The 25,305-nt window shown below is 45.5% G+C and overlaps 1 protein-coding gene across 2 annotated transcripts in view; it reads left to right on the top strand.

The window, feature by feature from the left end:
* LOC138666902 (zinc finger protein OZF-like) overlaps positions 1-24,755 on the top strand; it is a 111,291-nt gene extending 86,536 nt beyond the window's left edge. For both annotated transcript variants that reach the window (XM_069755082.1, XM_069755081.1), the window contains exon 7: positions 22,788-24,755. In XM_069755082.1, the coding sequence (XP_069611183.1) occupies positions 22,788-23,734 (947 nt within the window). In that variant the 3' untranslated portion in view covers positions 23,735-24,755. The remainder of the gene's footprint in view (positions 1-22,787) is intronic.
* Positions 24,756-25,305: the final 550 nt, after the last annotated feature.

Raw genomic sequence — 25,305 nt, 5'->3', positions numbered from 1 at the left:
TCTCAGTCAGTGGGCCATAGAAAGCCTATTTATTTTTTTGCTTGATTTGGGTTCTAAAATCTACCTGAAAAAATCACTACATCAATCAGTGGGAGAAAAATATTGGCCTCAGGGCTTGTGTGCCACTCCTGACTCCTGTGTGTGCCATCTCTCAGTCAGTGGGGCATAGAAAGCCTTTTTTTATTTTTTTTATTTGGTTTCTAAATTGTCATTGAAAAAATCATTTTATTTTATTTTGTTTATAAAGTCTCCCTGAAAAAAAAAAATAGGTGGGAGATTAATATTGCCCTTTCTGCTTGTGTGCCAGTCTTGACTCCTGGGTGTGCCATCTCTCTCTCTCTCTCTCAAATTGTGGGCCATAGAAAGCCTATTAATTTTTTTGCTTGATTTGGGTTCCAAAATCTACCTGAAAAAATCACAACATCAATCAGTGGGAGAAAAATATTGGCCTCTGGGCTTGTGGGCCACTCCTGACTCCTGTGTGTGCCATCTCTCACTCAGTGGGCCATAGAAAGCCTATTTTTTTTTTTTATTTGGTTTCTAAATTCTTCCTGAAAAAATCATTTTATTTTATTTTGTTTATAAAGTCTCCCTGAAAAAAAAAAAAAAAAAAAAAACAGTGGGAGATTTATATTGACATTTGTGCTTGAGTGACAGTCCTGCGTGTGTGGCATCTCTGTGATTTGGTGCCACAGAAAACAGAGTGTGTAACATTGTGCCTGATTTTCCTTGTGGTCTCACCAACCTGTAAAGGAATATTGAAATCAAACTGAAGTTATAGCTCACCATGTAAGTTGTTTGAGAGCAACAAATAAAGTTACTTTGGTTAAGTTTTTAAAACAATGAGGAAGTCTGGTGCAAGAGGTCGTGGCCGTGGGCGTTCATTGTCAGCTGGTAATGATGGTAGTGGTAGTGGAGCATCAGGTGGTCGTGGGAAAAAAAATATTCCACCTAAGTCTGGAGCTGTGGAGCCAGGTTCGTCGTCTGGCTACACAAGGCCTCGAACGCTCTCTTTTCTGGGAGTAGGAAAACCGCTTTTAAAGCCGGAGCAGCAACAGCAAGTTTTGGCTTACCTTGCAGACTCAGCCTCTAGCTCTTTTGCCTCCTCTTCTGAAACTGGTAAATGTAAAAGCAGCGCGTCGTTTGTGGATGTTCACGGTCAGGGACAAGTCGCTTCCTTGTCCTCTTCAGCAAAAACAACAACAAGAGAGAAGGATGCAGCAGGCGACACAACGGGTTACTCCATGGAGCTCTTTACACATACCGTCCCTGGCTTAGAAAGTGAAACAGTTAACAGGCCATGCCCATTACAAGTAGATTCTGACATGGAGTGCACTGATGCACAGCCACAGCCAGACTACTATGCTGGTCCTTTGACTCAGACCACAACATTGCCCTCTCAGGGTACTGATCCACAATCAGACCCTGATGAGACTATGTTGCTCCATCACGAACGCTATACCACCGACCGACACGGTGACACAGACGAAGTTGCACACGAGGTAGAAGAGGAGGTAATAGATGACCCTGTTGTTGACCCCGATTGGCAGCCATTGGGGGAACAGGGTGCAGGCGGCAGTAGTTCTGAAGCGGAGGAGGAGGGGCCGCAGCAGGCATCAACATCGCAACAGGTTCCATCTGCCGGGCCCGTATCTGGCCCAAAACGCGTGGCAAAGCAAAAAACTGTTGGAGGACAGCGTGTCCATCCGGTTAAAGCTCAGTCTGCAATTCCTGAAAAGGGATCCGATGCTAGGAAGAGTGCAGTCTGGCATTTTTTTAAACAACATCCAATTGATCAGCGCAAAGTCATCTGTCAAAAATGTTCAACTAGCTTAAGCAGAGGTCAGAATCTGAAAAGTCTCAATACAAGTTGCATGCATAGACATTTAACCACCATGCATTTGCAAGCCTGGACTAACTACCAAACATTCCTTAAGATTGTAGCACCCTCGGCCAATGAAGCTAGTCAGCAACGCAACATCCCTTCCGTCACTGTAAGGCCACCATTTTCCGCACCACCGGCAGTATCTGTGCAGGTTTCTTTGCCAGCCCAAAGCAGTCAGGGTCAGGGAATCACCAGTTTTGTAGGAGGAAATACTGCATCTAGGGCACCGGCGGAAACAATACCGTCTCCAACAGTCTCTCAGTCTGCCATGGCCACCGGCACACCCGCTAGTTCCACGATCTCCAGCTCTCCAGTCCAGCTCACCCTACATGAGACTCTGGTTAGAAAAAGGAAGTACTTATCCTCGCATCCGCGTACACAGGGTTTGAACGCCCACATAGCTAGACTAATCTCGTTAGAGATGATGCCCTACCGGTTAGTTGAAAGCGAAGCTTTCAAAGCCCTGATGGAGTACGCTGAACCACGCTACGAGCTACCCAGTCGACACTTTTTTTCCAGAAAAGCCATCCCAGCCCTGCACCAGCATGTTAAACAACGCATCGTCCATGCACTCAGGCAATCTGTGAGTACAAAGGTGCACCTGACTACAGATGCATGGACCAGTAGGCATGGCCAGGGACGTTACGTGTCCATTACGGCACACTGGGTGAATGTGGTGGATAGTTTCGGGATAGTTGTGCCTAGCCCACGGTCTAGGAAACAGTTGGCTGTAGGCGTTCGCACCCCCTCCTCCTCCTCCTCGTCCTCCTGCAGAAGCGAGAGCTCTTCCACAGACCGCAGTCGCCAAACCACTACATCGTCAGCTGTCACTGTTGCACACCAGTTGTCCCATTATGGGGCAGCTACTGGCAAGCGTCAGCAGGCTGTATTGGCTATGAAGTGTTTGGGTGACAACAGACACACCGCGGAAGTTCTGTCCGAGTTCTTGCAGGAAGAAACGCAGTCGTGGCTGGGCACAGTAGATCTTGAGGCAGGCAAGGTAGTGAGTGATAATGGAAGGAATTTCATGGCTGCCATCTCCCTTTCCCAACTGAAAGACATTCCTTGCCTGGCTCACACCTTAAACCTGGTGGTGCAGTGCTTATTGAAAACTTATCCTGGTTTCTCCGACCTGCTCCTCAAAGTGCGTGGACTTTGCTCACATATCCGCCGTTCGCCTGTACACTCCAGCCGTATGCAGACCTATCAGCGGTCTTTGAACCTTCCCCAGCATCGCCTAATCATAGACGTTGCAACAAGGTGGAACTCAACACTGCACATGCTTCAGAGACTGTGCGAACAGAGGCGGGCTGTTATGTTTTTGTGGGAGGATACAGATACACGGGCAGGCAGTAGGATGGCAGACATGGAGTTGTCGGGTGTGCAGTGGTTGAAGATACAAGACGTGTCAAGTCCTTCAGTGTTTTGAGGAATGCACACGGCTGGTTAGTGCAGACAACGCCATAATAAGCATGAGCATCCCCCTAATGCGTCTGCTGATGCAAAGTTTGACGCACATAAAGGATCAGGCGTCTGCACCAGAGGAAGAGGAAAGCCTTGATGACAGTCAGCCATTGTCTGGTCAGGGCAGTGTACAGGACGAGGTAGCGGGCGAAGAGGAGGTGGAGGACGAGGAGGATGATGGGGATGAGTATATTTTTAATGATGAAGGAAATTGGTGGCGTGGCAAGGCCGGGTTCTGGTTTTTTGAGGGACACAAGTGACGTAGATTTGCCTGCAACTGCACCTCAACCAAGCACAACCGCAGATTTGACAACTGGAACTTTGGCCCACATGGCGGATTATGCCTTGCGTATCCTCAGAAGGGACACACGCATTACTAAAATGATGAACGATAACGATTACTGGTTGGCCTGCCTCCTTGATCCTCGCTATAAAGGCAAATTGCAAAATATTATGCCACATGAGAACTTGGAACTAATATTAGCAACAAAACAATCAACTCTTGTTGACCGTTTGCTTCAGGCATTCCCAGCACACAGCGCCCGTGATCGTTCTCACACGAGCTCCAGGGGGCAGCAGACCAGGAGTGTTAGGGGTGCACACATCAGAAGTGGCGTTGGACAGAGGGGTTTTCTGACCAGGTTGTGGAGTGATTTTGCTATGACCGCAGACAGGACAGGTACTGCTGCATCAATTGAAAGTGACAGGAGACAACATTTGTCCAGTATGGTTACAAACTATTTTTCATCCCTTATCGATGTTCTCCCTCAACCGTCATTCCCATTTGATTACTGGGCATCAAAATTAGACACCTGGCCAGAATTGGCTGAATATGCATTGCAGGAGCTTGCTTGCCCGGCAGCTAGTGTCCTATCAGAAAGAGTATTCAGTGCTGCAGGTTCAATATTAACCGAAAAAAGGACTCGTCTGGCTACACAAAATGTTGATGATCTAACATTCATTAAAATGAACCACAACTGGATTTCGAATTCTTTTGCCCCACCTTGCCCGGGCGACACCTAGCTTTCCTATGAAAAGCTCTTGCCTGTTGACTACTGTGAATGACTTTTCAAATGTCTTAATTTGCAGCAGCTGATTGTCCAGCATACGACATGTTTACACCTCCCTAAATGGCCAAACTCCCCACACGGGGCCGTGGTATCGTGACTTGGCGCAAGCACCCGCTGTTTGTCTGAAGAGGTGGGTGTGCCCGCTTTTGGTCGACAGCACTGCCACTGGGTCCCTCATAGTACAAGAAACTGTCTCTGGCGGTGGTGGTGCGCACCCAACGTCAGACACACTGTTGTAAATGAGGGGCCCTGGGCCTGTACCGCCGTCCACAAGAGTTCACCCACCCCCAGGTCAAACATTGCTCTGCCACTTCCACAATTATCTCTCACACTTCCACCAATGTTTAGACTATGCGCTGACATCCTTCCATTCCTGCCACTGACAATACCATTGTGTTGACATGTATAATGGTACTTAACATAGTCAGGGGCAGTGTCCTCTATTTACCAAAGTAAAAACTTTGTGCCAAATTAGTAGGTCAGAAACAACGCAGAGGATCCCACCCCTGTACCTAAAGATTGCACCCTTTAGTGTTTTCGCTGGATTTTAATGTGAGACATTCACATTTAGGTATTGTTTTGGACTACTAACTGGCAGACACTCATTACAATCATCCTCCGCAGACCAGGCCACTGCTGGCCGTGTTCCCCTGGAACCAATTTAAAATTGCCTACAGCCAACCCAATTTTTTTATGTTAGGCCTTCGAAGCCTGTCTGCGGTCCGTTCTTTCTACTACTACTACACTGACCAGGCCACTGCTGCCCGTGTTCCCCTGGAACCAATTTAAAATTGCCTACAGCCAACCCAATTTTTTTATGTTAGGCCTTCGAAGCCTGTCTGCGGTCCGTTCTTTCTACTACTACTACACTGACCAGGCCACTGCTGCCCGTGTTCCCCTGGAACCAATTTAAAATTGCCTACAGCCAACCCAATTTTTTTATGTTAGGCCTTCGAAGCCTGTCTGCGGTCCGTTCTTTCTACTACTACTCCACTGACCAGGCCACTGCTGCCCGTGTTCCCCTGGAACCAATTTAAAATTGCCTACAGCCATCTGTTATTATGTTAGGCCTTCGATGCCTGTCTGCGGTCACTCCTTCCACTAGGCCTCCACTGACCAGACCACTGCTGCCCGTGTTCCCCTGGAACCAATTTAAAATTGCCTACAGCCAGCCCAATTTTTTTATGTTAGGCCTTCGAAGCCTGTCTGCGGTTCGTTCTTTCTACTACTACTACACTGACCAGGCCACTGCTGCCCGTGTTCCCCTTGGAACCAATTTAAAATTGCCTACAGCCATCTGTTATTATGTTAGACCTTCGATGCCTGTCTGCGGTCACTCCTTCCACTAGGCCTCCACTGACCAGACCACTGCTGCCCGTGTACCCCTGGAACCAATTTAAAATTGCCTACAGCCAGCCCAATTTTTTTATGTTAGGCCTTCGAAGCCTGTCTGCGGTCCGTTATTTCAACTACTACTACACTGACCAGGCCACTGCTGCCCGTGTTCCCCTGGAACCAATTTAAAATTGCCTACAGCCAACCCAATTTTTTTATGTTAGGCCTTCGAAGCCTGTCTGCGGACCGTTCTTTCTACTACTACTACACTGACCAGGCCACTGCTGCCCGTGTTCCCCTGGAACCAATTTAAAATTGCCTACAGCCAACCCATTTTTTTTATGTTAGGCCTTCGAAGCCTGTCTGCGGTCCGTTCTTTCTACTACTACTACACTGACCAGGCCACTGCTGCCCGTGTTCCCCTGGAACCAATTTAAAATTGCCTACAGCCAACCCAATTTTTTTATGTTAGGCCTTCGAAGCCTGTCTGCGGTCCGTTCTTTCTACTACTACTACACTGACCAGGCCACTGCTGCCCGTGTTCCCCTGGAACCAATTTAAAATTGCCTACAGCCATCTGTTATTATGTTAGGCCTTCGATGCCTGTCTGCGGTCACTCCTTCCACTAGGCCTCCACTGACCAGACCACTGCTGCCCGTGTTCCCCTGGAACCAATTTAAAATTGCCTACAGCCAGCCCAATTTTTTTATGTTAGGCCTTCGAAGCCTGTCTGCGGTCCGTTCTTTCTACTACTACTACACTGACCAGGCCACTGCTGCCCGTGTTCCCCTGGAACCAATTTAAAATTGCCTACAGCCATCTGTTATTATGTTAGGCCTTCGATGCCTGTCTGCGGTCACTCCTTCCACTAGGCCTCCACTGACCACACCACTGCTGCCCGTGTACCCCTGGAACCAATTTAAAATTGCCTACAGCCAACCCAATTTTTTTATGTTAGGCCTTCTAAGCCTGTCTGCGGTCCGTTCTTTCTACTACTACTACACTGACCAGGCCACTGCTGCCCGTGTTCCCCTGGAACCAATTTAAAATTGCCTACAGCCATCTGTTATTATGTTAGGCCTTCGATGCCTGTCTGCGGTCACTCCTTCCACTAGGCCTCCACTGACCAGACCACTGCTGCCCGTGTTCCCCTGGAACCAATTTAAAATTGCCTACAGCCAGCCTAATTTTTTTATGTTAGGCCTTCGAAGCCTGTCTGCGGTCCGTTCTTTCTACTACTACTACACTGACCAGGCCACTGCTGCCCGTGTTCCCCTGGAACCAATTTAAAATTGCCTACAGCCATCTGTTATTATGTTAGGCCTTCGATGCCTGTCTGCGGTCACTCCTTCCACTAGGCTTCCACTGACCAGACCACTGCTGCCCGTGTACCCCTGGAACCAATTTAAAATTGCCTACAGCCAGCCCAATTTTTTTATGTTAGGCCTTCGAAGCCTGTCTGCGGTCCTTCCTTCCAATAGTTCTCCACTGACCAGACCAATGCTGGCCGTGTACCCCTGGAACCCAGCTGAAAGTGCATGGAGCCTCCTTTTTTTCTTTGTTTTATATTTAGAAAGCCCAGATGAACTACGCTGTACCACGGTTCAAGCTACCCAGTCGACATTTCTTTTGCGAGAAAAGCCATCCCAGCCCTCCAGCGGCATGAAAAAGTCTGCATTGTCATAGCACTCAGGCAATCAAACAGTAGAAAGGTGCACCTGACAAGAGACGCATGGACCAGTAGGCATGTCCACAAAAAAGTTACGTGTCCATTACGGCGCACTGGGTTAATGTGTTGGATGCATGGTCCACAGGGGACAGCCTGCAAAGTCTGTCTGCAGTCCCTAATTCAAATTTTCCTCCGCTGACCACACCACTGCTGCCCGTGTACCCCTGGAACCAATTTTAAAGTGTCTACAGCCTAATTTTGTTATGTTAGGCCTACTACGCCTGTCTGCGGTCCCTCCTTCCAATACTCGTCCACTGACCAGACCACTGCTGCCCGTGGACCCCTGGAACCTATTTTTAATTGCATAGAGCATCCTTATTTTAATAGTAGGCGTACAAAGTCTGTCTGCGGTCCACTATTGAAATTGTCCTCCACTGCCCAGAGCAATGCTGCCTGTGTACCCCTGTAACTTTTTTAAGCTGCAGTGAGCCACATTTTTGGTTTAAGGCCTACTACCTGTGTCTGTCTGCGCCACTCAATTCAGCTGTGTTCCTTTGAAAAAAGCTGAGCGTCAATAGTCTTGTTTTCAGCCTCTAGGAATTTTAAAACTGCATTGGGGGTACAACTTTGGTAGGGCCTACTAACGGTGTCTGCCGCCCCAAGGTGTGCCCCAGGTTTCGTCCACATTGCTTTGGTCTTCCGACTCTCGTTTAGTAGTTGTAGAAAACTACACTGCATTAGGCCTACAAATTGGGTATGGGGTGTAGAGAGATGGTGTGTTCCACTCCAAGGTGTTCCCCAGGTTTCCTCTCCATTGCTTCGATCTTCATGCTCTCGTTTAGTAGTTGTTGGAAACTACGCTGCATTAGACCTACGAATTGGGTATGGGGTGTAGAGAGATGGTGTGTTGCACTCCAAGGTGTTCCCCAGGTTTCCTCTCCATTGCTTCGATCTTCATGCTCTCGTTTAGTAGTTGTTGGAAACTACGCTGCATTAGGCCTACAAATTGGGTATGGGGTGTAGAGAGATGGTGTGTTACACTCCAAGGTGTTCCCCAGGTTTCGTCCACATTGCTTCGGTCTTCCGACTCTCGTTTAGTAGTTGTAGAAAACTACACTGCATTAGGCCTACAAATTGGATATGGGGTGTAGAGAGATGGTGTGTTACACTCCAAGGTGTTCTCCAGGTTGCCTTTCCTGAGCTTCTATCTTCAGGCTCTCGTTTAGTAGTTGTTGGAAACTACACTGCATTAGGCCTACAAAATGGGTATGGGGTGTAGAGAGATGGTGTGTTGCACTCCAAGGTGTTCCCCAGGTTTCCTCTCCATTGCTTCGATCTTCATGCTCTCGTTTAGTAGTTGTTGGAAACTACACTGCATTAGGCCTACAAAATGGGTATGGGGTGTAGAGAGATGGTGTGTTCCACTCCAAGGTGTTCCCCAGGTTTCCTCTCCATTGCTTCGATCTTCATGCTCTCGTTTAGTAGTTGTTGGAAACTACGCTGCATTAGGCCTACAAATTGGGTATGGGGTGTAGAGAGATGGTGTGTTGCACTCCAAGGTGTTCCCCAGGTTTCCTCTCCATTGCTTCGATCTTCATGCTCTCGTTTAGTAGTTGTTGGAAACTACACTGCATTAGACCTACAAAATGGGTTTGGGGTGTAGAGAGATGGTGTGTTCCACTCCAAGGTGTTCCCAAGGTTTCCTCTCCATTGCTTCGATCTTCATGCTCTCGTTTAGTAGTTGTTGGAAACTACGCTGCATTAGGCCTACAAATTGGGTATGGGGTGTAGAGAGATGGTGTGTTGCACTCCAAGGTGTTCCCCAGGTTTCCTCACCATTGCTTCGATCTTCATGCTCTCGTTTAGTAGTTGTTGGAAACTACGCTGCATTAGGCCTACAAATTGGGTATGGGGTGTAGAGAGGTGGTGTGTTACACTCCAAGGTGTTCCCCAGGTTTCGTCCACATTGCTTCGGTCTTCCGACTCTCGTTTAGTAGTTGTAGAAAACTACACTGCATTAGGCCTACAAATTGGGTATGGGGTGTAGAGAGATGGTGTGTTACACTCCAAGGTGTTCTCCAGGTTGCCTTTCCTGAGCTTCTATCTTCAGGCTCTCATTTAGTAGTTGTTGGGAACTACACTGCATTAGGCCTACAAAATGGGTATGGGGTGTAGAGAGATGGTGTGTTGCACTCCAAGGTGTTCCCCAGGTTTCCTCTCCATTGCTTCGATCTTCATGCTCTCGTTTAGTAGTTGTTGGAAACTACACTGCATTAGGCCTACAAAATGGGTATGGGGTGTAGAGAGATGGTGTGTTCCACTCCAAGGTGTTCCCCAGGTTTCCTCTCCATTGTAACATAGTAACATAGTAACATAGTTAGTAAGGCCGAAAAAAGACATTTGTCCATCCAGTTCAGCCTATATTCCATCATAATAAATACCCAGATCTACGTCCTTCTACAGAACCTAATAATTGTATGATACAATATTGTTCTGCTCCAGGAAGACATCCAGGCCTCTCTTGAACCCCTCGACTGAGTTCGCCATCACCACCTCCTCAGGCAAGCAATTCCAGATTCTCACTGCCCTAACAGTAAAGAATCCTCTTCTGTGTTGGTGGAAAAACCTTCTCTCCTCCAGACGCAAAGAATGCCCCCTTGTGCCCGTCACCTTCCTTGGTATAAACAGATCCTCAGCGAGATATTTGTATTGTCCCCTTATATACTTATACATGGTTATTAGATCGCCCCTCAGTCGTCTTTTTTCTAGACTAAATAATCCTAATTTCGCTAATCTATCTGGGTATTGTAGTTCTCCCATCCCCTTTATTAATTTTGTTGCCCTCCTTTGTACTCTCTCTAGTTCCATTATATCCTTCCTGAGCACCGGTGCCCAAAACTGGACACAGTACTCCATTGCTTCGATCTTCATGCTCTCGTTTAGTAGTTGAGTTGTTGGAAACTACGCTGCATTAGGCCTACAAATTGGGTATGGGGTGTAGAGAGATGGTGTGTTGCACTCCAAGGTGTTCCCCAGGTTTCCTCTCCATTGCTTCGATCTTCATGCTCTCGTTTAGTAGTTGTTGGAAACTACACTGCATTAGGCCTACAAAATGGGTATGGGGTGTGTTGTGAATTCTGTGGCTGAATTCACTCCTGTGGTCACAAGTGGTACTGCAGCTTCTGAGCTTCCTCCCTCAGGTGTTCTGGTGAGCTCGTTAACTGCTTCATTACTTAACTCCGCCTGATGCTGCTATCCTTGCTCCTTGTCAATGTTTCAGTGTTGGATCTGAGCTTCTCCTGATTGTTCCTGTGACCTGCTGCTCTGTATAGCTAAGTGCTTTTTGCTTTTTTGTGGTTTTTTTTCTGTCCAGCTTGTCTTTTGTTTTGCTGGAAGCTCTGAGACGCAAAGGGTGTACCGCCGTGCCGTTAGTTCGGCACGGTGGGTTTTTTTTTTTGCCCCCTTTGCGTGGTTTTGCTTTAGGGTTTTTTGTAGACTGCAAAGTTCGCTTTACTGTCCTCGCTCTGTCCTAGAATATCGGGCCCCACTTTGCTGAATCTATTTCATCCCTACGTTTTGTCTTTTCATCTTACTCACAGTCATTATATGTGGGGGGCTGCCTTTTCCTTTGGGGAATTTCTCTGGGGCAAGTCAGGCCTATTTTTCTATCTTCAGGCTAGCTAGTTTCTTAGGCTGTGCCGAGTTGCCTAGGTAGTTGTTAGGCGCAATCCACAGCCGCTTTTAGTTGTGTTTAGGATAGGATCAGGTGTGCAGTCTACAGAGTTTCCACGTCTCAGAGCTCGTTCTTGTATTTTTGGGTATTTGTCAGATCACTGTGTGCGCTCTGATCGCTAAGCACACTGTGTTTCTGGATTGCCTTCATAACACCTGTCATTAGCAAACATAACAGTACAAGGAGCCTAACTAATGATTCTCAATAGAGGGAAAGAAAAAGTTCTGACATCATTTTTTTTTTTTTCTGCTCTGTGTTCACTTTTTTTTTTTCCCCTAGACATTTGGGTGATTCTGGACACAGGTGTGGACATGGATATTCAGGGTCTGTGCTCTTCAATGGATAATCTCGTTATAAATGTACAAAAAATTCAAGATACTATTGATCAGAAATCTATGTTAGAACCAAGAATTCCTATTCCTGATTTGTTTTTTGGAGATAGAACTAAGTTTCTAAGTTTCAAAAATAATTGTAAGCTATTTCTGGCCTTGAAACCTCATTCTTCTGGTAATCCTATTCAACAGGTTTTGATTATTATTTCTTTTTTGCGCGGCGACCCTCAAGACTGGGCATTTTCTCTTGCGCCAGGAGACCCTGCATTGAGTAGTGTCGATGCGTTTTTCCTGGCGCTCGGATTGCTGTACGATGAGCCTAATTCAGTGGATCAGGCTGAGAAAAATTTGCTGGCTTTGTGCCAGGGTCAGGATGATATAGAAGTATATTGTCAGAAATTTAGGAAATGGTCAGTACTCACTCAGTGGAATGAATCTGCGCTGGCAGCTTTGTTCAGAAAGGGTCTCTCTGAGGCTCTTGGGGATGTCATGGTGGGATTTCCTATGCCTGCTGGTTTGAATGAGTCTTTGTCTTTGGCCATTCAGATCGGTCGACGCTTGCGCGAGCGTAAATCTGTGCACCATTTGGCGGTACTGCCTGAGGTTAAACCTGAGCCTATGCAGTGCGATAGGACTATGACTAGAGTTGAACGGCAGGAATACAGACGTCTGAATGGTCTGTGTTTCTACTGTGGTGATTCCACTCATGCTATTTCTGATTGTCCTAAGCGCACTAAGCGGTCCGCTAGGTCTGCCGTCATTGGTACTGTACAGTCCAAATTCCTTCTGTCCATTACCTTGATATGCTCTTTGTCGTCGTTTTCTGTCATGGCGTTTGTGGATTAGGGCGCTGCCCTGAATCTGATGGATTTGGATTATGCTAAACGTTGTGGGTTTTTCTTGGAGCCTTTGCGGTGTCCTATTCCATTGAGAGGAATTGATGCTACACCTTTGGCCAAGAATAAACCTCAATACTGGGCCCAGCTGACCATGTGCATGGCTCCTGCACATCAGGAAGTTATTCGCTTTCTGGTGTTGCATAATCTGCATGATGTGGTCGTGTTGGGGTTGCCATGGCTACAAACCCATAATCCAGTATTGGATTGGAATTCCATGTCGGTATCCAGCTGGGGTTGTCAGGGGGTACATGGTGATGTTCCATTTTTGTCGATTTCGTCATCCACCCCTTCTGAGGTCCCAGAGTTCTTGTCTGATTATCAGGATGTATTTGAAGAGCCCAAGTCCGATGCTCTACCTCCGCATAGGGATTGTGATTGTGCTATCAATTTGATTCCTGGTAGTAAATTCCCTAAAGGTCGATTATTTAATTTATCCGTGCCCGAACACGCCGCTATGCGCAGTTATGTGAAGGAATCCCTGGAGAAGGGACATATTCGCCCATCGTCATCACCACTGGGAGCAGGGTTCTTCTTTGTAGCCAAGAAGGATGGTTCGCTGAGACCGTGTATTGATTACCGCCTTCTTAATAAGATCACTGTTAAATTTCAGTATCCCTTGCCATTGTTATCTGACTTGTTTGCTCGGATTAAGGGGGCTAGTTGGTTCACTAAGATAGATCTTCGTGGTGCGTATAATCTGGTGAGAATCAGGCAAGGAGATGAATGGAAAACTGCATTCAATACGCCCGAGGGTCATTTTGAGTATCTAGTGATGCCGTTCGGACTTGCCAATGCTCCATCTGTGTTTCAGTCTTTTATGCATGACATCTTCCGTGAGTATCTGGATAAATTCCTGATTGTTTACTTGGATGACATTTTGATCTTCTCAGATGATTGGGAGTCTCATGTGAAGCAGGTCAGAATGGTTTTTCAGGTCCTGCGTGCTAACTCTTTGTTTGTGAAGGGATCAAAGTGTCTCTTCGGTGTGCAGAAAGTTTCATTTTTGGGGTTCATCTTTACCCCTTCTACTATCGAGATGGATCCAGTTAAGGTCCAAGCCATCCAGGATTGGATTCAGCCGACATCTCTGAAAAGTCTGCAAAAGTTCCTGGGCTTTGCTAATTTTTATCGTCGCTTCATCTGTAATTTTTCTAGCATTGCCAAACCATTGACCGATTTGACCAAGAAGGGTGCTGATTTGGTTAATTGGTCTTCTGCTGCTGTGGAAGCTTTTCAGGAGTTGAAGCGTTGTTTTTGTTCTGCCCCTGTGTTGTCAGCCAGATGTTTCTCTTCCGTTCCAGGTCGAGGTTGATGCTTCTGAGATTGGAGCAGGGGCGGTTTTGTCACAGAAAGGTTCTGATTGCTCAGTGATGAAACCATGTGCTTTCTTTTCCAGGAAGTTTTCGCCCGCTGAGCGTAATTATGATGTGGGCAATCGAGAGTTGCTGGCCATGAAGTGGGCATTCGAGGAGTGGCGTCATTGGCTTGAAGGAGCTAAGCATCGCGTGGTGGTATTGACTGATCATAAGAACTTGACTTATCTCGAGTCTGCCAAGCGCTTGAATCCTAGACAGGCCCGTTGGTCGTTATTTTTTGCCCGCTTCGACTTTGTGATTTCGTACCTTCCGGGCTCTAAAAATGTGAAGGCGGATGCTCTGTCTAGGAGTTTTGTGCCCGACTCTCCGGGTTTATCTGAGCCAGCGGGTATCCTCAAGGAAGGAGTCATTGTGTCTGCCATCTCCCCTGATTTGCGGCGGGTGCTGCAAAAATTTCAGGCGAATAAACCTGATCGTTGTCCAGCAGAGAAACTGTTCGTCCCTGATAGGTGGACTAATAAACTTATCTCTGAACTTCATTGTTCGGTGTTGGCTGGTCATCCTGGAATCTTTGGTACCAGAGAGTTAGTGGCTAGATCCTTCTGGTGGCCATCTCTGTCACGGGATGTACGTACTTTTGTGCAGTCCTGTGGGATTTGTGCTAGGGCTAAGCCCTGCTGTTCTCGTGCCAGTGGGTTGCTTTTGCCCTTGCCAGTCCCAAAGAGGCCTTGGACACATATTTCGATGGATTTCATTTCTGACCTTCCCGTTTCTCAAAAGATGTCAGTCATTTGGGTGGTCTGTGATCGCTTTTCTAAAATGGTCCATCTGGTGCCCTTGGCTAAATTGCCTTCCTCCTTTGATTTGGTACCTTTGTTCTTTCAGCATGTCGTTCGGTTGCATGGCATTCCTGAGAATATTGTTTCTGACAGAGGTTCCCAGTTTGTTTCAAGGTTTTGGCGAGCCTTTTGTGGTAGGATGGGCATTGACCTATCCTTTTCCTCGGCTTTCCATCCTCAGACTAATGGCCAGACCGAACGAACCAATCAGACCTTGGAAACATATCTGTGATGTTTTGTTTCTGCAGACCAGGATGATTGGGTGTCCTTTTTGCCGTTGGCTGAGTTCGCCCTTAATAATCGGGCCAGCTCGGCTACCTTGGTTTCTCCATTTTTTTGTAATTCTGGGTTCCATCCTCGTTTCTCTTCAGGACAGGTTGAGTCTTCGGACTGTCCTGGTGTGGATTCTGTGGTGGATAGGTTGCAGCAGATCTGGACTCAGGTAGTGGACAATTTGATCTTGTCCCAGGAGAAAGCTCAACTTTTCGCTAATCGCAGACGCCGTGTGGGTCCCCGACTTCGTGTTGGGGATCTGGTTTGGTTATCTTCTCGTCATATTCCTATGAAGGTTTCCTCTCCTAAATTTAAACCTTGTTTTATTGGTCCGTATAGGATTTCTGAGGTTCTCAATCCTGTGTCTTTTCGTTTGACCCTCCCAGACTCCTTTCCCATACATAATGTATTCCATAGGTCGTTGTTGCGGAGATACGTGGCACCTATGGTTCCATCTGTTGAGCCTCCTGCCCCGGTTTTGGTGGAGGGGGAATTGGAGTATATTGTGGAGAAGATTTTGGATTCTCGTGTTTCTAGACGGAAACTCCAGTATCTGGTTAAATGGAAGGGTTATGCTCAGGAAGATAATTCCTGGGTTTTTGCCTCTGATGTTCATGCTTCCGATCTTGTTCGTGCCTTTCATGCGGCTCATCCTGGTCGGCCTGGGGGCTCTGGTGAGGGTTCGGTGACCCCTCCTCAAGGGGGGGGTACTGTTGTGAATTCTGTGGCTGAATTCACTCCTGTGGTCACAAGTGGTACTGCAGCTTCTGAGCTTCCTCCCTCAGGTGTTCTGGTGAGCTCGTTAACTGCTTCATTACTTAACTCCGCCTGATGCTGCTATCCTTGCTCCTTGTCAATGTTTCAGTGTTGGATCTGAGCTTCTCCTGATTGTTCCTGTGACCTGCTGCTCTGTATAGCTAAGTGCTTTTTGCTTTTTTGTGGTTTTTTTTCTGTCCAGCTTGTCTTTTGTTTTGCTGGAAGCTCTGAGACGCAAAGGGTGTACCGCCGTGCCGTTAGTTCGGCACGGTGGGTTTTTTTTTGCCCCCTTTGCGTGGTTTTGCTTTAGGGTTTTTTGTAGACTGCAAAGTTCGCTTTACTGTCCTCGCTCTGTCCTAGAATATCGGGCCCCACTTTGCTGAATCTATTTCATCCCTACGTTTTGTCTTTTCATCTTACTCACAGTCACTATATGTGGGGGGCTGCCTTTTCCTTTGGGGAATTTCTCTGGGGCAAGTCAGGCCTATTTTTCTATCTTCAGGCTAGCTAGTTTCTTAGGCTGTGCCGAGTTGCCTAGGTAGTTGTTAGGCGCAATCCACAGCCGCTTTTAGTTGTGTTTAGGATAGGATCAGGTGTGCAGTCTACAGAGTTTCCACGTCTCAGAGCTCGTTCTTGTATTTTTGGGTATTTGTCAGATCACTGTGTGCGCTCTGATTGCTAAGCACACTGTGTTTCTGGATTGCCTTCATAACACCTGTCATTAGCAAACATAACAGGGGTGTAGAGAGATGGTGTGTTCCACTCCAAGGTGTTCCCCAGGTTTCGTCCACATTGCTTCGGTCTTCCGACTCTCGTTTAGTAGTTGTAGAAAACTACACTGCATTAGGCCTACAAATTGGGTATGGGGTGTAGAGAGATGGTGTGTTCCACTCCAAGGTGTTCCCCAGGTTTCCTCGCCATTGCTTCGATCTTAATGCTCTCGTTTAGTAGTTGTTGGAAACTACACTGCATTAGGCCTACAAATTGGGTATGGGGTGTAGAGACGGTGTGTTCCACTCCAAGGTGTTCTCCAGGTTGCCTTTCCTGAGCTTCTATCTTCAGGCTCTTGTTAAATAGTGGTTAAATGGAACAACTGCATTTGGCGTACTAGTTGGTTTGGGGCCTACTAACAGTGTCTGCTGCTCCTTGCTGTTCTCCTGGTTTCCTGTCCTGAAATTCCATTTTCAGGCTCTCGTTAAGTAGTTGTTAATGTTAGACTGCATTTGGCCTACTAGTTGGGTTGGGGCCTACTATCGGTGTCTGCCACTCCTTGCTGTTCTCCTCCACTGAACAAAGCTGTGCCGCCTGTTTACTACGGTTGCCAATTTTGAACTGCATTTCGACTACTTACTGATTTGGGCCTACTCTCTGTGTCAGCCTCTCATTCCAGTTGTCCTCCACTGCAATGCCCCCTGGTTAGTCCTGTGTTACCAATTTTGAACTGCATTTAGCCCACTTTATTCTTTTGGGCCTATATCTGTGTTTCCTCCTCATCCTGCCCATTGCCCAGCCAGTGATAGATGAGTCTGCTGGTACATTGACCCATAACGCAACATTCCCCGTGCACGCTACACAGCAAGATTGTGACCCTGCTGAAAGTCAGGTTCCTCTTCCCGCATACCATACCACCTTACACGGGGACAAAGAGGAAGGTGCAGATGAAAGTGCAGGTTCCTTCATCAGGTGGGGGGAGGAATACTAGTTGGCGACGTCACTGGCACAGGGCCTCTCATAGTACGCAAAAGTGTTGCTGCCGGTGGGAGGCGCCCCCGCCGTGCAAACACACCGCTGTACTTTGAGGGGCCCTGTGCCAGTGGGTCCCCCTGCTTGCTCAGGATCACAGCACTTGCAAAGTTTAAATACTTACCTCTCCCTGCTCCACTGCCGTGACGTGTTCCAGATTTCCTGGGCCCACTAATTACTTGAACCAGCCCTACCCCCCACAACTTTAGCCAAATGACCCCCAATTTCAAATGCCTTCCAATTATTATAAGGTAAATTACGATTGACAAGCTTCAGTAACAAGAATGGATGTTTTTGCCATTAAAATGGGCAGTGTAGATGTTTTCCTGGCCTCCACTCACTGCCGACTATGCTCCCCCATTGACTTGCATTGGGTTTCGTGTGTCGGGCGATACCCGACTTTTCGCGATAATCGGCCGATTCCACTCGACTCGACTTCTAAGATAGTCGGGTTTCGCAAAACACGGCTCGACTCCAAAAAGGTCAAGGTCGCTCAACCCTAGTGTTGAGGTTGCTGTGTGGTCTTTACAGGCTGTAAGCTTCCTTGAAGAGGTGGGTTTTCAGGTTTCTTTTGAAGGATCCAAAAGTAGTGGATAACCGGATGTGTTGGGTGTTATGATGCGGTGGTTTAGGAGCAACATGGAACGAGCTCTTTAGGAAGTGGTATCTGTACTGACCGCAGTCCCTAAGCTCAACACAACACTAGAAGTAGCCGTGGTATGCTCCTAACTCTCCCTAGGCACCTCGTCACAGCCTAAGAGCTAACTACCCCTAAAGATAGAAGCAGGAAAACTATCTTGCCTCAGAGAAAATCCCCAAAGGATAGATTAGCCCCCAACAAATAATGACTGAGTGGAGAGGGAAAAGACATACACAGAATGAAACCAGGATGAGCACAGGAGGCCAGTCTAGCTAGCTAGATAGGACAGGATGGAATACTGTGCGGTCAGTATAAAACACTACAAAAATCCACGCAGAGTTTACAAAAATCTCCACACCTGACTAAAGGTGTGGAGGGTAAATCTGCTTCCCAGAGCTTCCAGCAAGACAGAATTAATTCATACTGATAAGCTGGACAAACATAGAAAGCACAGAACGGATAAGTCTACAATCTGTGGACAGAAAAGAGCAAGCAAGAACTTAGCTTTGCTGAACTGGTCAGGATAACAGGGAAATCCAAAGAGATGTGAATCCAACCAGTAACCATTTACAAGTGGCACTGGCTGAAGGAAAGAGCCAAGCATAAATAGCCGAGCAGAAAAGAAATCAGTGGAAGCAGCTGCAGACAGCTAAATCCAAGGAGCAGCCATACCACTTGAAACCACAAGAGGGAGCCCAAGAGCAGAACTCACAAAGGTGCCACTCACAACCACCGGAGGGAGCCCAAGAGCGGAATTCACAACAGTTGGGGCACTGAATTCCAGAGGATGGGTGATATTCGGGAGAAGTCTTGGAGGCGATTGAGGAGCAAATAATCGTAGAGGAAAGGAGGAGGTCTTGGGAGGACCGGAGATTACGTGAGGGAAGATATTGAGAGATTAGTGTGGAAATATACAGAGGAGAAAGGTTATGGATGGCTTTGTAGGTCAGTGTTAGTAATTTAAACTAGATACGCTGGGAAATTGGGAGCCAGTGAAGGGATTTGCAAAGAGGTGAAGCAGGAGTGTAGCGAGGAGAGAGATTAGTTAGTCGGGCAGCAGAGTTAAGGATGGACTGGAGGGGTGCGAGAGTGTTAGAAGGTAGGCCACAGAGGAGTATGTTGCAGTAGTCGAGGCTGGAGATGATTAGGGCATGCACAAGCATTTTGGCAGAGTGTGGGTTGAGGAAAGGACGGATTCTGGAAATATTTTTGAGCTGGAGGCGACAGGAGGTGGCGAGAGCTTGGATGGGCGGTTTGAAGGACAGGGCAGAGGCCAGGGTTACTACGAGGCAGCGGATTTTGGGGACAGGGGAAAGTGTGAAGATATGGGGAAGATATGCGTGATGGAGGAAAGATAATGAGTTCAGATTTGTCCACATTGAGCTTGAGGAAGCGAGAGGAGAAGAAGGAGGATATGGCCGATAGACATTCTGGGATTCTGGAATGCAGAGAGGTGACATCTGGGCCAGAGAGGTAGATCTGAGTGTCATCGGCATATAGATGGTACTGAAAGCCATAGGACCTTATGAGTTGTCCCAGGCCGAGTGTATAGATTGAGGGTAAGGGTCCTAGGACAGAGCCTTGGGGGACTCCAACAGAGAGGGGGCGAGATGAAGAGGTAGTATGGGAGTAGGAAACGCTAAATGTGCGGTTGGCACGGTATGAGGAGAGGAGATCCAAGATAGGGCAACATCTTTGACACCAAAAGAAGAGAGGATCTGTAGTAGGAGGCAGTGGTCAACTGTGTCGAAGGCAGAGGACAGGTCTAGGAGGAGGAGTATAGAGGATTGTCTGTTAGCTTTGGCTGTAAGTAAGTCATTAGTAATTTTGGTCAGGGCAGTCTCAGTGGAATGGTGGGGACGGAAGCCAGATTGTAGGTTGTTGAAGAGAGAGTTAAGGTACCGTTACACTAAACGACTTACCAACGATCACGACCAGTGATACGACCTGGCCGTGATCGTTGGTAAGTCGTTGTGTGGTCGCTGGGGAGCTGTCACACAGACAGTTCTCTCCAGCGACCAACGATCAGGGGAACGACTTCGGCATCGTTGAAACTGTCTTCAACTATGCCGATGTCCCTGGGTAACCAGGGTAAACATCGGGTTACTAAGTGCAGGGCCGTGCTTAGTAACCCGATATTTATCCTGGTTACCATTGTAAAGGTAAAAAAAAAAAACACTACATACTCACATTCCGATGTCTGTCACGTCCCCCGCCGTCAGCTACCCGCACTGACTGTATAATATTAAAACACAGAAGTACCACACAATGTCAGGAGATGTATTATATATCTGTTTGGATCCAAATTAAATTATATATCAATTCCAGGTACTCTGCAATTGTGTGATTACCACCACCACGTGGAGTAAAACAGCCCAAACACCCTGATCATAGACACACCAGAGATTAGCACCACACGAGGAATAATGTTAAAAAATCTGCTTTTATTACACAATTCAAGTAGCAACAATTAATTCATTAAAACATGTATCATATAAAATCAAATACTAGTACGCACCACAGGACATATAGGAATGGTACAATAACAGCAAACCCAATATTACATCAATAGATCCCGAACCAAAGTGAAAACTGTACTTTTTAAATTTGCTATATAAATGAAAAAATATATATTTCACAATTCACACAATATAAAGTGCAACATATTAAAAGGATTAGATTGCATATATATAAAAAGTGCATGCATGTAACCAGCAATCATAAGCCCTGCTGAAAAGTGCTATGTGCCAAAAATAAAATACATATGCTCCTAAAGGTGCTTACATGCTCCAACAGTCCTGAGCCCAAAAAGTGCTAAGTGCTATGCATATAACCAGCAATCATAAGCCGGCTAAAAAAATGCTTTGTGCCAAAAATAAATAACATATGCTCCTAAAGGTGCTTATATGCTCCAACAGTCCTGAGCCCAAAAAAGTGCTAAGTGTACAAAGTGCACGGAGGGGACCTACAATTATATTAATGTTGGTAAATACCTTTGGGTAGCTTAGTCCTGTGGTAACGAACCCCGACGCGCACCCCTGACGAAGGAAATTGTCCGAAACGCGCGTCGGGGTGCGTTACCACAGGACTAAGCTACCCAAAGGTATTTACCGACATTAATATAATTGTAGGTTAACAAAATCGTTATTTGTGAAGGTACCTTTAGATGCAAAGTGAGAGGAAAGTTCAGCATGGACATGCTGCTCAAGGAGTTTGGAAGCAAATGGGAGCAAAGATATGGGGCGATAGCTGGACAGAGCGCTTGGGTCAAGGGATGGCTTTTTGAGGATAGGTGTGATTGTGGCATGTTTGAAGGCAGAAGGGAAGGTACCAGAAGTTAGTGAAAGGTTGAAGAGATGGGTTAGGGATGGGATTAGTGTGGTGGTGAGGTTGGAGAGGAGTTGGGATGGGGTCAAGTGCACAAGTGGTGAGGCGTGATTTGGAGAGAAGATGAGCAAGCTCCCCTTCAGAGATTTTGGAGAGTGTATGCCAGACCAATGCCCAAACCCCATAACTTCAAAGGGGTTGTGGTGGTTGGACAACAAAGACTTGCCTTGCTTAGTCTATCTTATTTTTGAAGTGCGTGGCAAAGTCCTCGGCAACAATTAGGGAACTCGGAGGGGGCAGTGGTGGGCAGAGGAGGGAGTTAAAAGTGTTGAACAACTGTTTGGGGTTGTGGGATAAGGAAGATACGAGGGTTGTGAAGTAGGTCTGTTTAGCAGAGGTGAGAGCTGATTTGAATGCTAGTGTTGCTTGTTTGAGTGCAGTGAAATCATCTTGTGAATGCGTTTTCTTCCAACGCCGTTCTGCAATTCTGGATACTTGCCAAAGCTTTTTAGTGATGTTATTGTGATAATGATGTGAGCTGTCTTTAACACCTGGAGTCCGGGATCAGCGCGAACAGTACCACTGATTCCCAGGTGCCGGTATGTGTCACACTGATGACACACGGATGTTATCTGTGTGTCATCAGTGTGCACGTGTGCTAAATGTTTTGTGGCCCGTGCTGCTGCTAAAAAACAGTCATGTCAGCGTGCCTTGGCCACAGACACACAGTCCGTGGAAACACACTGACATGTGAACAGATCCATTCACTTGAATGGGTCTACGTGTTTAAGTGTCTCCGGTACATATGAAAACGGTCACAACATACCAGAGACACTGATGTGTGACGGAGGCCTTAAGGGGGGTACTCCCATTTCCAAGATCCTATCCCAAAATATAATATGTGTATTAATAATAGCAAATGCCTCCAATTATAAATATGGTATAGTTTTCCTGATTCTCTGCCCATATCCAGGGCATTGCAGTAGTTTAGACATCCATGGTTATGATCACTAGCATCTAACGGTCACTATATGAGTGGTAGTAACCATGGACACCTAAGCTAATGCCATGCCCTGCACTTGGGGTGAGCAACATAGCGAGTCAGAAGAATTATACCACATTTTAATTGGACATTTTATTTGGACATATTATTATTGTTACACCTACTACATATTGGGATAGATGATCAGAGCTGAGAATACCCCTTTAAGAATCTTACATGTTTTTATGGTGTATATTTTTATCTGTTGCTATCGATTGTAACGTAATAAAGTTTACTTTTAATCCTCCCTTTATTGCTTCAAAATTTTCTACATTTGTGTATTATGTTTGTCGATTGTACTTTAGAGGTTCAGTACCATGGGATATGTGAACAGGTGGCTCACCCCTGTCTTAGGTCATAGTGTCATTATACTTTTGAGTTGTATAGAATTATGTATATAGAAATTATGTAAAATATAAGGTATTGATATTGAAAAATAATAAAATCAGTTTTATTCTTGGCAGATGACTGTGGTGTCAAACCGAATACCTCTGAAAAGCATGCCATTATTCCAGCTCTACCTCCAGCCCTTCAGAGTAAAAACCAGTCATCGGAGCCTTTTCAATCAGTCACCTATTTGGATTCATCACAGTCTGTTAAGCAAAATGAAAGCGGAAAAAGTGATGTTGAACATCAAATAATTCCCACAGAGAAGAAACCATTTTCCTGTTTAGAATGTGGGAAATATTTTAAACATCAATCTAAATTGCTTATACATGAGAGAATTCACACAGGAGAAAAGCCATTTTCATGTTCAGAATGTGGGAAATGTTTTAACCATAAGTCAAACTTTCTTACACATTACAGAAGTCACACACGGGAGAAGCCGTATTCATGTTCAGAATGTGGTAAATGTTTTTTCAAGAAGCCAGATCTTCTTAAACATCAAAGAATTCACACAGGAGAAAAGCCATTTTCATGTTCAGAATGTGGGAAATGTTTTAACTATAAGTCAAACTTGCTTACACATTACAGAAGTCACACAGGGGAGAAGCCATATTCATGTTCAGAATGTGGGAAATGTTTTTTCAAGAAGCCAGATCTTCTTAAACATCAAAGAATACACACAGGAGAAAATCCATTTTCATGTTCAGAATGTGGGAAATGTTTTAACTATAAGTCACACTTGCTTACACATTACAGAAGTCACACAGGGGAGAAGCCATTTAAATGTTCAGAATGTGGGAAATGTTTTATGCAAAGATCAGATCTTCTTAAACATCAAAGAATTCACACAGGAGAGAAGCCATATTCATGTCCAGAATGTGGGAAATGTTTCAACCAGAAATCAAGTTTGGTTATGCATCATCAAATTCACACAGGAAAAAAGGTATTTTCATGTTCAGAATGTGGGAAATGTTTTAGTTCGAGACCAAATCTTGTTAAACATCAAAGAACTCATACAGGGTAGAAACTATTTTTTATGTGGAAATGTTATTCTTTGGAATCATATCTCCTTCATCATCTAAAAACTCATGTAGAGTGGGAAGGAAATAAATATTCAATAAGGGAAATCAATCAGGCAGTAGAGTTATGTTTAGGTGACAAAAGTTGACAAAATTGTAAGCACAAAGGGGCTTTTGCTGGAGGTAGGTGTCAATCCTGGCACCTTAGCTCCTGGATTCTCAGTTTAGAGGGGGGTTAGCAAATGGTCTGTACTAGAAGGAATATCTCCTATTGTCTGTGTAGGAAAAGACAGGTATTTGAAAGGGCACAACTTGGCTCATTGTTCATTTGTAGACAGCATTGTTTAACCACTTCCCGACTTGCGCTGTATATACACGGGGCCGCAGAAGCTGTGTTCCCGCAAACCGCTATATAGATACGGTGCAGTGATCAGCTAGATCAGCGATCTGTCATTATACAGTTGATGTCTCATCTGGGGACAATGTAAAATTGTATAAAAAAGTTAATAAATTGTAAAAATATTTTTTTTAAACCATAAAATAAAGAACAAAAAAAAAGAAAAAATATTAATCCAATAAATACATTTAATTATGGTTAAAATAAAATAAAAAGTACACATATTTGGTATAGTCTCTTCTGGAACTACCTGACTGTCCCACTAGTCCCTATAAAACTGTCCCACTGTCCTCTTCAGTGAACACCGTAAAAACAAACAAAACAAAAAAATCAAGGCAAAAAACTATGCTTTATCATCATATTGCTGAAGAAAAGGTGGAAAAATATGCGATAAAGAAAACCAATCTACATAAAAATTGTACAGCTGAAAACATCATCTTGTCTTGCAAAAAGCAAGCCGCCATACGGGTCCATCAGCAGAAAAATAAAAGTTATAGCTCCCATAATAAAGCAATTCTTTTTTGTATAAAATAGATTTCATCGTGTAAAACCACTAAACCATAAAAAAATATAAATGAAGTATCACTGTAATCGTACTGACCCGAAGAATAAAACTGCCTTATCAATTTTACTACATGCTGAACGGCATAAAAAAAAAAAATATATATATATATATATATATATATATATATATATATATATATATATATATATATATATATATTCAATGGTTACCCTAAGGCGTCACTTCAGACAAGAAGGGTCAATGAGTATTTTTAGATACAAAAAACATGCTTTATTTTATTACAAAAAATAATGCACCACTAGATTAAAATACAGAGAACAGAGCACACTCACTAAGCAGGCAAGAAAAGAAAAGGGAGTCCAAAGTTAATTTAGTACAAAGTCGCAATCTAAAGTGGCTAATTAATTAGCCACAAGGAGCACATGAATATGTGTCCAATCAGTTTTGCCCCTTTACACCACGAGGGGTCAAAATCGTATGCATATCTATAAGTAGAAAAACACATTAAAACCATATAGAAGAACACACAGTATGCAGACTGCCGTACTGGGGGGTTAGTACCAGTGTCCACATGGTGAGCTGCTAAGTGCGTCCTCCCAGGCTGCCCTGTGAAGACTTCCGTGAACTCTCTGAGCCCCAGACCTCTGACTGTG

The sequence above is a fragment of the Ranitomeya imitator genome, chromosome 2, assembly GCF_032444005.1.
Source record: "Ranitomeya imitator isolate aRanImi1 chromosome 2, aRanImi1.pri, whole genome shotgun sequence".
Classification (NCBI taxonomy): Eukaryota; Metazoa; Chordata; class Amphibia; order Anura; family Dendrobatidae; genus Ranitomeya; species Ranitomeya imitator.
The sequence above is the reverse complement of the archived record's forward strand: the minus strand, read 5'-3'. Positions and strand labels throughout refer to the sequence as shown.